The 14,031-nt window shown below is 45.6% G+C and overlaps 1 protein-coding gene across 3 annotated transcripts in view; it reads right to left on the minus strand.

The window, feature by feature from the left end:
- Positions 1 to 7,117: 7,117 nt before the first annotated feature.
- MYLK4 (myosin light chain kinase family member 4) overlaps positions 7,118 to 14,031 on the minus strand; it is a 94,001-nt gene continuing 87,087 nt past the window's right edge. For all 3 annotated transcript variants that reach the window (XM_058432679.1, XM_058432681.1, XM_058432680.1), the window contains 2 exons: positions 11,827 to 11,902; positions 7,118 to 8,464 (listed from right to left, as the gene is read on the minus strand). In XM_058432679.1, the coding sequence (XP_058288662.1) occupies positions 11,852 to 11,902 (51 nt within the window). In that variant the 3' untranslated portion in view covers positions 7,118 to 8,464; positions 11,827 to 11,851. The remainder of the gene's footprint in view (positions 8,465 to 11,826; positions 11,903 to 14,031) is intronic.

Genomic DNA, 14,031 nt, shown 5'->3' on the forward strand with positions numbered 1-14,031 from the left:
ATCTGAAATTTCAGCAATCATGGTGTCTAAAAAGATCCACATCTGTAGGCCGACTTGGGCTGGGGATGCCATATTAGGACCCTGCTGGAGGCCTAGGACCTCATTCCTGTGTCTTCAGTGTGGAGCAGGGTGGGAAACGTGGCAAATGAAGATCCCTGCATGAACAGCGATCTTAAACATGACGCTAAGAAATTCAACATTTTTTGAGCCTAAGTTTCTAACCTTTAAAGTTATCTGATTAGATTTGTCTTTTAAAAATAAAAAGATCATCGGTGTGGAGGAGACTGGAGAAGAAAAACACAGCAGTCCAGTACACCAATGATGAAGTCCAGTGAGATCTATGAAGTATGAGTGTGTCCCAGCCAGGGCCCCCAACAACAAAATGGGGGATGAGGGATGGAAAAGAAGGAGCCAGATGGTTTCTTAAGGAGGGTATTTGCTCATCACTAGTTCAGCTCTCCACAGAAAATTGCAGGATCTTAGTTTTAAGAGAAATGGGAACTCAGAAGGGCCAATCCTCTCTGGAAGGGATGGGCATGGCCCTAGATCCTTCCTTGCTGTTTCATAGCTGCTTGAGGGGCTTACATCATCAGACTGTTAAGAATGACAGCAACTGCTCATATGGAATGGTTCTGTGGTGACTCATGGGTGCCAGCTGACTCTAGAAAGCGGACATGCACTATAGGTAAAGGGCAGGGATTCAGACCGGCCTGATGTGCTTTTTGAGATGTGTGTTTTGGGGGAACAAGCCTTCACGGGAGTGAAGGAAGAGCAAAGAGATTTGTGGCCCATTCTCAGGGACTTGTGTGTTCCTCCACCAGCTACCTGAGGGGCCAAAGGCAGAGCTGAAGAGCTTTTTTCAGGAAGGATTGTGCGAGGTGCTGTGGCAAACAGGATGAGTTTGTCCATGGTTTGTTATAAAATGCTCTGGCACAGAAGTTAGTTAGCATTTAAAGAATGTCAACCTCGTCAAGAATGTACACTCCAGCAGTTGGTAGGTAGCATCTAAAATTGGCATAAGCAGACTCGGTTTTACAATCTCATCTTCTCTCCTTATGTCTAACACTGGAAAATTCTAAAAAATAAGTTATTTTTAATTTGTGAAATACTAATAGTGTTTAAAGTGTGTGAATGGACTAGAAATGTTGTACAGATACCTGCACCCTGAAATGAATAATAAAAATGTAATAATAATAACATAATTTTAATATAATAAGAATCTAGCAAGCTTGGGAGCCTATTGTCTTGGGAGAGGTCCCGGGCCTTAGAATTCCATTGAGTCCTATGTCCAGCCATTTATAGGGGATGCTGTCATCTGATCCTACTAGACAGATAGTTGGACTTTGTGATCAGAATTGCAAGCTTCACTCAAAACAGATATTGCCACAGCTGTGTCACCTGGAGCTTATTAAAAAGGAAGAGTCTGAGGCCCCACCCAGAACTTCTGGATCAGAATCTTTTCATGAGCAAGATTCACAGGTGATTCTTATGCACATTCAAGTGTGAGAAACTGTTCTAGTAGGGAAAGGGCATGAGCTTTTGGGTCAGACTCACCGGATACAAATGTCGGTTCCTCTACTGATTTGCTCTATGTCCTTGGGTCTGTTACTTACCTTCACTGTCAGGGACTTATTTGTAAATTGGGTTTAACTGTCTTGCTGGCTCGTTAGTATTAAAGGAGGTGATATGGAGAAAGAGCTTAGAAACCTAGTAAAGTACTTAAATATCAGTAGCTGTTAGTGATTTGATAAATAATATCCTAGTATAATTTAGTCGAATGTGAAAAGGGAATGCAGGATATCATTAGGGCTGCCCCAGCCATGAAGTGTGAATTGGTGACTGAGAAAAACATGGTCTCCTGAGTGGATAGGGCAGGAGTCAACCTTTCATGCGAGATGCCGTCAGAGGGGGCTAAGAGGCCAGAGAGCGGAGGCTTCACCAGGCTCCCCCAACAGTTTGTCTACCTGTGGCTGTCCTGACTACTCCTCATTTGGGTGTGTGGCAGAAGTCACCCTGGCAGAATTCAACCTTGCCCTCATTGTACCAAACACCACCTAGCAGGCAGCTGGTGGGGGCTGGGGGGAGATCTGTTGCCTTCACTTCTCATGGCTCCGCAGAAGATTCTGATAGTTGTGACGGCCAGTTGACCTGGGTCCGTCGGAGCAAGGCTGGGTGGTGGGCACCTCTGTGCTTCTGCCTGGCTTATGCATGCAGCATTAGCGTGACAGGGACTCCAGGAAATACAGCATCCCTGCTCCCTTGAGGGCCAGCCTCTTGGGGGATGCCAGGAAGCCTCACCCTTGTCGGGGGGGCTGTGTCTGTCAGGTGGACCGGGAAAGTGGCAGGGAGGTACCCAGGGGGTGGGGGTGTATCCTGCCAGAAGAGCCCATTCTCTCTGACACACTGGATGCTAGACTTGTGTTAGAATATTTTGGAGGTCTCTAGTAATAGCCATGTGAGCTCTGAGGTCCTGAGCCAGCTAAATTCAGATGAGTATCTTTCATGAGATCCTATGTCCCCACAGTGCTGTTTGAAGAGCGCTGATTACAAGCTCTCCGGGAAACCCTAAATTAGGAGTGGGAGAGAGGAATGCCTGAAGGGCGAGGACCGAGAACCAGTCTTCCTAATGGCTCAGGATCATGGGGTGGGACTGGTGTCCCCTTTCCAAATGGGGAGTGGGGAGGCGAGTGGTGAAGGGGTTCAGCGCCTCCCTCTGTGGGCATGGTGAGGGAGACACCCCCCAATCCACCTTACCCCGGGAGAGGCCAAGAAGGGCTAGGGAGGAAGAAGATGGCTGACCCTTCTCTCTGAGTCGCAGGCCCTGAAACTCCAGCACTGAATCTGTTCCTGGGAAAGAGTGTGTTCATCTGCTAGGAGCTGCACCAATAATGGAGGGAGGGCCAAGAAGGTTTCCTCACTTTGGGGAAGATATCAGAATGCCTCACCTAGAAGTTTGAGTGGGAAAAGACTAGATTCAAGGCCAGATTGCTTCCTGTGAGAACACAAAGCTTCGTCCCTCCCTACTGCTTGCAACATGTGGGCAATGGAAAATCCAGCGGGCCTGCCTCAAGCTCCGCCAGGGTCGGGGGTCTTGTTGCCACTGGGAGAGCTGACCACTGCTGCGCTGAGAGGGGAGTGTGGGCCTAGATCCAGGCGTCAACCACAGACTCACATGCAGGCCTGGGAGAGAACAGTCCCATCTCCAGACAAGAAACAGGCCCAGAAAGTGATCCTGTGGCCTGCGGTGGCCGCTTTGCACTGACGTCCTTCAGTGTTGGGACTTTTGAAGCAGACACTTTTCAGTGCTTAAGGAATAAACACTAACGGACATGAAAGGGGTTGAATTGCTACTAATTGCCTTAATAATTTATTAAACACCCTCTGAAACTAGACACTTTACACAAATCTCAGTAATTTTGTATTAATAGGGAAAAAAAACAACCTGAACCCTGTCTTGGTACATTGGAACCAGCACGTTTTCAAATGGGAGAGTTGCTTTTCCCCGATGTGGCTGGCCCGTGTCGCCATGGACTGTGCTGGGGCCCTTTTAAGTGTGAGGCTCTTTTAGGTAGCTTGGGTTCTGAATGTCACAGGAACTGACAAGTTAGACCTGAAGGAAAGGAGTTTACACCGTATTTGCCAAGTCCACGTCTGATATGGTTTGGCTCTGTGTCCCTGCCCAAATCTCATGTTGAATTGTAATCCTTGGTATTGGAGGAGGGGCCTGGTGGGAGGTGACTGGATCATGGGGGTGGATTTCCCCCTTGCTGTTCTTGTGATAGTGAGTGAGTTCTCATGAAATCTGGTGGTTTGAAAGTGTATAGCACCTCCCCCTTCGCGCTTTCTCTCTCTCTCTCTTTTCTGCTCTGGCCATGTGAAGACCGTGCCTGCTTCCCCTTCACCTTCTTCTATGGACTTGTAAGTTTCCTGAGGCCTCCTCGGAAGCAGAAGCCTGAGCCGATTAAACCTGTTTTCTTCATAAATTACCCAATCTCAGGTAGTTCTTCATAGCAATGTGAGAATGGACTAACGCAATATCTTTGAATGATTGAGCCCATTAATCAAAAGATAAATAAGGTCCATGTTTATTCTTCAATAAAATACATATACATGACTGTTATACATCTTTAGAAAGCAAAGAAAAACAGCTAAATGAAAGTACATTCAGAAATTTAAAATATACATGATAGACACCATCACCACATTATGAATCCTTTTTTTAATTTCTTATCAACACCAACAAACCTAGTCAGAAAGACTCACTGACATCTATCAGCTGAGACGACAGCAAAATACACATTAGGCAACATATGAACTCTCACACAGCAGATGCTTTCTGCTCTTCTGAATGAGTAGTAGCGGTTGAGTTATAAGCCTTCATGGAAGGTGAAACTGCCCATAGAAAGACCACTTATACAAAGCACGGCCCACTAAAATGGAGCAAAAAGAAATACAGAACACTTCTAATCGAGAAACTGCAGACTCCAAGCTATGTGAGGAAGTCATCTTAATCCAGGAACCTACATCTAATAAATCCAGCACCCACTTCCCTTTAGGACAGATGGAAAATTGCCTCCTGGTAAGAAAATTTCTTAACCTCAAAAAGGCTTTCAGGGAGCATGGTGATGGATAAGAAGACAAACTTGGATTCTAACTTAAGAAAAAGGAAAGAAGTAAAAAAATGTAAAAGAGAGTGCAAAAGCAAAGGCGAAGCTTCGTAGATATTGAGAAGTGGGCCGTGGTGATGCTGCAGCACACAGGGATGACAGGACAGCCAGGGGACAGGAAAGAACCGAGTCCGAGGACCACAGCCCTCCGGGGGCCAGATGCTGCCTCTCACTTGTGCTTTTACAAGTGGATTTTCGACTGGGGTTCTGTCATTTGGCCCCCAGCACAAACTAACCCAGCACACGCATGCACACTGGCACCCGTGCCGCGTGGCTGGGGGAGGGGCAGAGGAAGCAGAAGGGACAAAAAAGGAATGAAATAAAGAGCAGATTCTGTTCCTAGTATCAAATCCATATTTTGATTCTTAAAAGAGAAAAAAAAAATTGCTAAGCTAATTTCCATAAAATGGATAAAAAGTAAGTATTCACACATCTTTCCAAACATACATCAAAGCAAGCCACAACAATGGCAACATGCCTACTTACATTTTTGAGGAAAGAAAGCAAATTAATATCAAGTTAGAGAAAATAACTGAAAACAAACTTATGGCACTCAACAGACACGAGTGTTACCAGCTTCAACCTAGAAATTGTTTCCCCAAGTTAGTTCAGATGAGAGTCTCATCCAAAGTTTGTAACGTAGCAAATGGGGACATGTGCCCTCCTCTCCCTGATTTTTAAATAGCAGCAGATCTCTGGGTGTTGGTGTCTTCCAAATTACCAATGTGGCATGCCTTCTCCTTAATAACTTGCGAGATTTATTTCTCTCCAGGCAGTGGGAAGTGCCATATCGGTGCTTAATTTCCTCCATTTGCTAAAGAAAGTGGGAACTGCCTAGTGAGTGAGCAAAGTCATAGCATCCATTAAGAGGGTGGAGGAGAAATATAGCCTCCCAAATCCTAATGACCTGTTGGAAAAATTGATCTCCATAGCCCTGGTCTAACCAGACTCAGCTTTTCTGAGTCCATGCTCGCATCTGGCTTGATTCCTCGGCTTTGCAAAGCCCCCTTTTCCCATTAGAGCAGCAATCTACCTAGTTACCAGCCCTCGCTGGAGCAGCCACACAAGGACAGGGAGCAGGGGCGGGATGAACACTAGACTGATAATCTCCCATTTCAAGTAACTCTAGACTGTAATCATGAACTCTGCAATGCAAACTACCCTCAGCACTCGTATAAAAGGCACCCTGCTGGCATGGAGATGCCTTCCCATTCCAAATGTGGAAATTTAACTACAGAATCAAACAAGATCCATTTTCAAAGTAGAGTCTCCTTTCTAAACCTCAAAACAAAACAAAAATCACACCCACTCACTGCAGGGTCATCAGTGGATTAACTTGGCAAAGAAATCATGCCTGTATTTGGCCTGAGCTGTCTCTTCCATGTGTGGCAGGGTCTGGGGACAGTTTATCTGCCAACGTGAGTCAGAAGGGAAGGTGGATGCAAATTGCACGTCGTGCAAAAGATCTCATGCTCGATTTGGTAGAGAATGCACACCACAGGACAGAAAACGCCCTTCCACGAGGGGCTTCAAATCAGACCCTTGTGTCCTGTTTAGCATTTGAGTGAATGCCAGCTCTCTGTGGTCTAACTAAGTATTAATGCATGCACTGGCTTGTATTTTTCCAGGCTCAATGAATATCATCAGCTAAAGATAGCATAGTAATATAACACTCCAGTCACAGGGGGGTGTGTGTGTGTGTGTGTGTGTGTGCGCGCGCGCGCACGTGTTTTAAGCAAACTAAATTAAACATTTGAAGCATAGTCACATAACAGGAATATAAGAAACCAACCATGGATAAATGCAAGGCCAAAGGAGAAAAAGAAATGCATCACAATGTGAGAGCAAACGCTGGAAAGGAGTCAGTTTTATCACTAACACGACCACAAAATTTGCATGTGGCCTTCACCAAATCACGTATTTCCTTCTATCTCTACTTCCTCCTTACCTTAAAGATGAGAATAAGGATGCTGCACACATTCATGGCATGCTGTAAGGATTACTTAAGTGGATCTGAGAGATAATGGAGGAAAGCTGATGCAAAGTGAAACTGCCATCCCTCATGAGGCCACCAAGTAATTCTTATACCTTTCATTGCTATTGTGACAACAGTAGCTTAGAAGGACGGATGGATAAAAACAAAGGCATTGGCTGGGCCCGGTGGCTCACGCCTGTAATTCCAGCACTTTGGGAGGCAGAGGTGGGCAGATCATGAGGTCAAGAGATTGAGACCATCCTGGCCAACATGGTGAAACCCCATCTCTACTAAAAATACAAAAATCAGCCGCGTGTGGTGGCGCGCGCCTGTAATCCCAGCTACTCAGGAGGCTGCAGGAGAATCGCTTGAACCCGGGAGGAGGAGGTTACAGTGAGCCGAGATGGCGCCACTGCACTCCAGCCTCGCGACAGAGCGAGACTCCATCTAAAAAAAAACAAAGAATAAAGGCATTAACACAGCTGATTCAACACAACAGTTATTTGGAAATGGAAAATGTGAGGAAAGCTCATGAAGCTGGTTGGTGAGCTTGGAGTTGAGCGGGTAATGGGAATTTTGTGGGGCTTGTCCTTGCCTTTCCTTCATGTGGAAATGACACACTCGTTTCGCTCTTTAAAGCCCAGTGCTTTTCTGGGCCCCATAAGCTGTCTACAGTACGGCCATTTCCTTTCTTACATATCTGCCATGAAATGGCACACGGGCTAGGCATAGGAACCTTCCAGCTGGAACATCCCAACATTCTCACGTCCAGCAGGTGAGCTTGCAGAGTTGCCCTCACCTCTGGTGTCCGATTGAGATTTCTTCACCACCACTGAGTCCCGTGAGACAGCACAGGCGAGAGACTGCACTTGGTCTTTGCCAATGTTTGTGTTTACCCAGAAGCTTGAATGTTATTTCCCAAGTCACTTCAACGTTGAAAGCTCAGTGCTATCTTGCTCCAGGAGGTGCAGATCCGTCTCTTTTCGTTGACAACTGGGGCTTGAGGAAACCTCTTGTGACTGTTGACATTATTCCAAAGGTCGGAATTTCAAAGACCAACCATAAGCAGATACTTTTTGCGTCATCTCTCAAGACCAATGTGTTTTGTGGGAATGAATTGTCAGTCAGAAGGGTGCAGGGAGTATAGATGTGAAAAACAGAATCAGCTACATGGAAGAAAACGTGTGCTGGGGACAGTTCAGAATAAATGAAAGACACAGTGGCTGATGCCTCTTGTTGGAGAATTCAAAGACGGCTTCTGTTCCAGCAAACAAATTATTTATCCATTGTAGTCATGTGACCACAGACCAAATCAAAATGACATCGAGTCTGAGAAACTAAGTCTTCAAGGGTGCATGGGAGTTAGAATTCTTTCTGGCCATCTAATTGCCCCTTCGAAAGGCATAGTCTAATGGCTGGAAGTAGCTTTCTCCCTCTAAATGCATCCTCCAGTTTTAAAATCTCTAATACATCTCAAGTGTCATGGCTGTAGTCATCTGAGAAATAGCAGACATAATGCACCCTCTGCCCCAGTGACTAAGATCAAAAAATTTTTTTAAAAAAGTAAAAAATCTCAAGATGGCAGGGAAACATCTTCCCAACGTCACTCCCACCAGGTGCAGGGATGTGTTTGCGCCCTGAGACCAGACCGCAGCGCTGGGTGCTCCTCTGAGCGCAGCAGAGGCACTCCAGTTCAAGTTCAAATTCAGGGTCGAGCGCTCCCCCTGCTAAGACTACCAGTCATCATGGGGGTCAAGGCATCAGAACTGCTGATTTTTCAAAAAACTTTCTCGAAGCAGCAGCAGCAACCACAGCAGTTTTCCTGCAAAGTAAACAAAATATGAATCTTGTTAATTCAGCAGGGCTTTTAAAATTATAATTAGTTGGTTGTGCCCCTTAGGAAAACCACAGATGATTTTTTTAATAATGTATGTGTGTATATGAGCGGGGAAAAAAAAAAAAAAAAACCTCTTGATGGATTCCACCACTTACCAGAGTTGGGCTTTTTATTTTTTAGTTTGTGCAAGATATTTTTTTTTCTTTCCAACTTTTATTTTAGGTTCAAGGGGTACATGTGCAGGTTTGTTACATGGGTACATTTGTGCAAGATATTTTAGTACTATTTGCAATACTGAAGGACAAGGCCTCTTTGTTTCATCTGAATTGCAGCCACTCCGTCCATCTGGTCAGCTTGATCCCAGCACCAAAGTGAGAATGTGGCCTCAGGTGTGGAGATGTTTCCATGTGCTTTACGACCACGTCTGACCCGGGGCCCGCATACGGCTACCTGCCATCATTCCTGTGGATCTGAGGAGTACCCTAAATTTATATCCCATAAGCTGGCAAAAGATACGACAGAGGTAACCAGAAACAAAATGCCACCAGGTTGATCTTGGGAATGTTTCCTCTAACAAATTGCAGGAGATGTATATACCTCAGTTGACATTGTGAATTATGCCTTATTTATTGGCCTGGAACTCTTTCTTTTTCCACAGGAATAATCTTCAACCACTAGATTTTTAAAATCAATATTATCTCAAATTTGGTTTCCGTCATAATACATCCTGCCATAAACCCATCTCATCCTGGCAGGGAATATTATCGTGAAGAATAATCTTTTTTTTTTTTCTAACTTCTCAAACGAGGTTGCTCCCAGAGTTAAAATCTTACATTGTTTTATTTATTTTTTTTTTAAGAAAGAAAGTAGGTGGGGCATGGTGGCTTATTCCTGTAATCTCAGTGCTTTGGGAAGCAGAGGCAGGAGGATCACTTGAGCTCAGGAGTTCAAGGCCAGCCTGGGCAACAGAGTGAGACCCCACCTCTACAAAAAATTTAAAAATTAGCCAGGCGTGGTGGTGCATGCCTTTTCTCCCAGCTACTCAGGAGGCTGAGGTAGGAGGATCGCTTGAGTCCAGGAGTTTGAGGCTGTAGTGAGCTATGCTGATGACGCTGCACTCCAGCCTGGGTGATACAGCAAGACCCTGACTCTAATTAAAACAACAACAACAAAACAGAACGCAAACTAGGAAGCATCCAGATTGTGTGTATCTGAAATGATTCTTCCTCGGCCTGTGGTGTGACTCAGGTGAATTTCTGAGGCCGAATGGGGCTGAAGAGTGCAGGAAAGGAAGGCAGCCAGCTCCATGGCTGTCAGCAGCCCTCCTCAAGCAGTTCCAGCAGAGGCTGTGTCCAGCTGCCCCAGCGTGGCCAGCCCAAATGCTGCTGTGTTCGCCCTCTGCACAGCCGTCACTTCGTAGGCTGCTGTTGTCTTCCGTCATGTCGAAGCACCCATGTCTGTGTGGAAGGACTCTACCCCCTCCCACCACCATTTCCTCCTCATTCTTCCCCCGCAGGACCCTGGCAGCAGGCCCGCCTTGGAATGCAACCCTGTCACCCAGTGAATGCATTCCCACCAGGCCTCCGAAGTGGCTCCGGTCCTTATGGTGGGAAGGTGGTTTGTGGCAAACCCTCAGGGTTTGTGGTCGCTAGGGACAAAACTGCTTCTGGGGGAGATGGTGAAGGCGGGGGAGAGGAGGAGTGGACACAGCCTGGTTGCCTGTGGATCCAGGCACTCACGGTGCAGGGCTGGGGCAGCTCGCTGTGTGCCATAACCTAGGCCTGGGGGCACGAGGGTCCTTTCTTGCTCCAGGTTGTCCTCACAAGAAACAACTCTCTCCTACCTTATCGAGACTTTCACGTTCTTGCTGTTTTTGACAAAGGAGAATGGTCTTTGTAAATAGAATGCAGAAGCCTTCCTGTTCACTTTTTGTGGATTTCTAAATAAGTGACAGGGCATATGTAAGCGTCCCTTCCTCCGGAGGCCAAGTGTTTTCCTAGCACTGATATGTGGCCTTTACTATGAGGTACTGATTCATTTCTACCCCATCTTATTCTACAAAAAATTCAAGGCAGCTTACAATAATACGTACAATCAAAAAGACATGCAAAAACCTCAGGCCCAGAAACATACCTATCAGAAGAAATGATTAAGACCAGGCCGGGCCCGGTGGCTTACGCCTGTAATCCTAGCACTTTGGGAGGCTGAGGCGGGCGGATCACCTAAGGTCAGGAGTTTGAGACCAGCCTGGCTAACATGGTGAAACCCCGTCTCTACTAAAAATACCAAACTTAGCCAGGCGTGGTGGCGGGTGCCTGTAATCCCAGCTACTCATGATGCTGAGGCAGGAGAATCGCTTGAACCTGGGAGGTGGGGGTTGCAGTGAGTCAAGATCGCACCATTGCACACCAGCCTGGGTGACAGAGCAAGACTCTATCTCAAAAAACAAATAAACAAACAAACGAACAAAAAACAGTGAGCAGCAAGAACTCACTCACAAGTCATCAACCCTGTGCAGTTACATGCATGGAGCTGTGCAAATGGCTGTGGACTCCCCACCCAAGATTAGGGAGCTGACTCGCTGCAGGGTCTAGGCCCCCAGGCAAGGACATGAATGTTGGGTTTTCTTAGAGTCCTTCATAAGTACATGTGCCTCTTAGTCTTCTCCTTTAGGGCTACATTGGGCTAGATTATTGATATCAAAGAAGGTATTCATGTGTAAACCCATCTCTCAATAATTCCAAAAACACTTGAGCTAGGTGGAGGTCCGCATGTGTCTGGGTGTGTAGGAGGTGGTATTCTTTGGGCTCGTACAGCAGGCCAAGATCAGGAAGCAGCTCAGGGGATTGAAAAACATGGGCTTCAGCTTCAGAAACACCCGAGGGAACCACACTCCACCCTTTACAAGCTGCATGGCCGTGGGGGTGTTATTTAGTCTCTGAGTCTCTGAGACTCAATTTCCCCATCTGTACAGAAGAGGGTGTCATTTCCTCTGATCTCACACATTGTCATAAGGACTACTCCTAGATGGTTACCAGCACCCCCTGAGCTGGTTATTGATCCCTCCCATGCACCAGGCTCTGGTCTCGGGGCTTTGCTTGGATGATCTCATGGAAGCCACTCAACAAGCTTAGGAAGTGAGACTCTCCCCAACCCGCAAGTCGGGCACTGAGCTTCCTCCAGTAAGAAAGAGCAGAGCCAGGGTGCAAACACAGCAGTCTGATTTCAGGGCCCTCCATGCCAGCCAAAATGCTGCTCTTCTTCCCGCATAGTCTGTGAGCAAATTGTTTCTTATTCCTGTCTCTTAAGGCCTTCACAGACACCTCTTCAGGAGACCCAAGACTAACCTTCCAAATGGGTGCCTCCTGTAGACTATTTGGTCACAAAGTCCTGGGCATCAGAGCCACGATTCTTCTTCTTCTTCTAGAGAAAGCAGAAGGCACATGGGAAGGATTAGGACGGTTTCCTTCAGGCCCTGCCTTATCAGCTCACATGAAAAGACAATCACTTGCTACTGAGTAGAAGGTGCTCTTCAAGAGAGGTTCTTGAAGACTACATTCCTGACAACCCCCGGCAGACACACCAGCCAACCTCAGAGTCCACTCTCCCCTGAGGCCCCTGTCACACGACCCTTCCTTCTCACTTAGAGTCAGGGCCAAACAGCTCAGCACCTCATCACACTCAGGTACGTTTTGCCAAAACTCACGCGTATATAGCACAAGAATGCTCTATCACTTGCGATACTGGGGCTACGATGACTGCAAAGATGAGTCAGACACAGAAACGGCTTCTTCCAAAGGTTTTCAAATTGAGTAGACAACAGTAATGTGAATTCCACAAAGAGATTCAAGAAGACAGAGAAAGAGTCTCCAGTTTGAGGATTGAGAAAAGCTGGGGCATTTAATACAGGCCTTAGACAAGTACTGACTTGTGGGCTCCTCTAGAGGCAGCAGTGAAGACGAGGCTCAAAATAAGAGCTGGGGGTGTCCTGGAGCAGGCCCTGACTGCAACCAGGTTGGGTCTGGTGTGGACAATGGGGAACGCACGAAGATTTTTTCAGTCAAGGTCTGAGCTGTAATTAAGGAACTAATGCGTTGATAGATTAGGGAAGAAGGTGAGTAGAGGTTGGATATCAGCTCATGGGTTGTTTTATTACTTCACTGAGAGGGCATGAGCCAAGGTCACAACACTGAGAATGGGAAGGAAGGGTCAGAGGCTTCTTAGCTCTGGGGGACAGAAACCATGTCAAATTTGTGTCGTGTTCCTTCCTCTGGCCCCAGAACCCTGGCTAATTCTGCAGTAGGTGCTGAGTTCTAGTAGATTCCTAGTTTGGGAGTGCTTTGCCCCACCCCAGCTGAGAGCTGCTTCTGATGGAAACAGGTTACACACAGAGGGTTGGGGACATGAGAAAGCCTGCAAGCCATCGCATGTCACCTTAAGCATAATACAGAGGGCAGAGAACTCTCGGATGTTAACTTCTAAGAAAAAAAAATCCTTCTTAAATTTAGTGACAGTCAATATGCTACTCAAGTGGTTACAAAATAGTAAGTGCTTTTAAGCTTGAAGCAAAAGAGACAAATAAAAATATGTGAAAGACTCAAAAATAGAACTTAGGTTGAAATGGTAAACAGTTTTGGATCAGAATTAAATTTTCAACTTAAAGGTAAATTCTGATTTTGTAAAACTAATATTATTCTAAAAATAAGCCTTCTGGAAAACTTTAGTCTCAATATTTCCTTGAAAAGTAAGATATAGTAAGTTTGAATATTGACTTTCAGTAACACTAAAACTGTATGGTACAAGAAAGGCTCTGGAAGCATCGCTCAGGTCCCCTGTACCCAGCAGCCCATCACCGGCAGGAGAGCAGAGCAGTGAGGCTCCGCCCGGACTCCAGAGCTCAGCCCTGTCCTGTGTTCTCAGCTACAGACACTGATGTGCCCGTTTTGTGGGTTGCTATGAGGAGTCAGTGAGTTATTTTTTGTAAAGCAGCTAGAAGAGTGCCTCTACAATACTGTATAATTATAACTGTAATAACTAGATTTATAAAATGGAATTTATTTTTCATTAAAAAAAAACCCATCATCACTCTTGAACTATCTATTCACCTCAGGTACCAGCAGATGGAAGGATACAAAAGGTGATTTTACTTGTTGTTATATGGTTTAAAAAATATTCTTAAACATTTTTTAAATTGTACAATGTCATTAATTATCTGCTGTGGTTTCTATACTATCCTGCCATGTCAAAGTGTATTTGGACACCAATAAGCTTGGATAAAAATACATCAGTGGAAAATTGGCTCAAAATAGGTTAGTAACCCTAATAGGCAGTTTATGTAGTCTGGGTGAGGTACCCACTAGGTAATAAGTCTATTTTTACTTGACATCAGTACCAATTATCAAGGAAAGGTATATTCAGACACAAATAAAACTTAGTGCTGATGCTGAATTTAGAAGTAAAGTTAATTTCAATAAAAACTGGATGTGGAAAAAGTGAGTACCTAAGGCATAGTCATTCCAAGGTTTGTTGGTCAGTGAAAAAGTTCCATGCCA

This window comes from Hylobates moloch, unplaced genomic scaffold, assembly GCF_009828535.3.
Source record: "Hylobates moloch isolate HMO894 unplaced genomic scaffold, HMol_V3 SCAFFOLD_20, whole genome shotgun sequence".
Lineage (NCBI taxonomy): Eukaryota > Metazoa > Chordata > Mammalia > Primates > Hylobatidae > Hylobates > Hylobates moloch.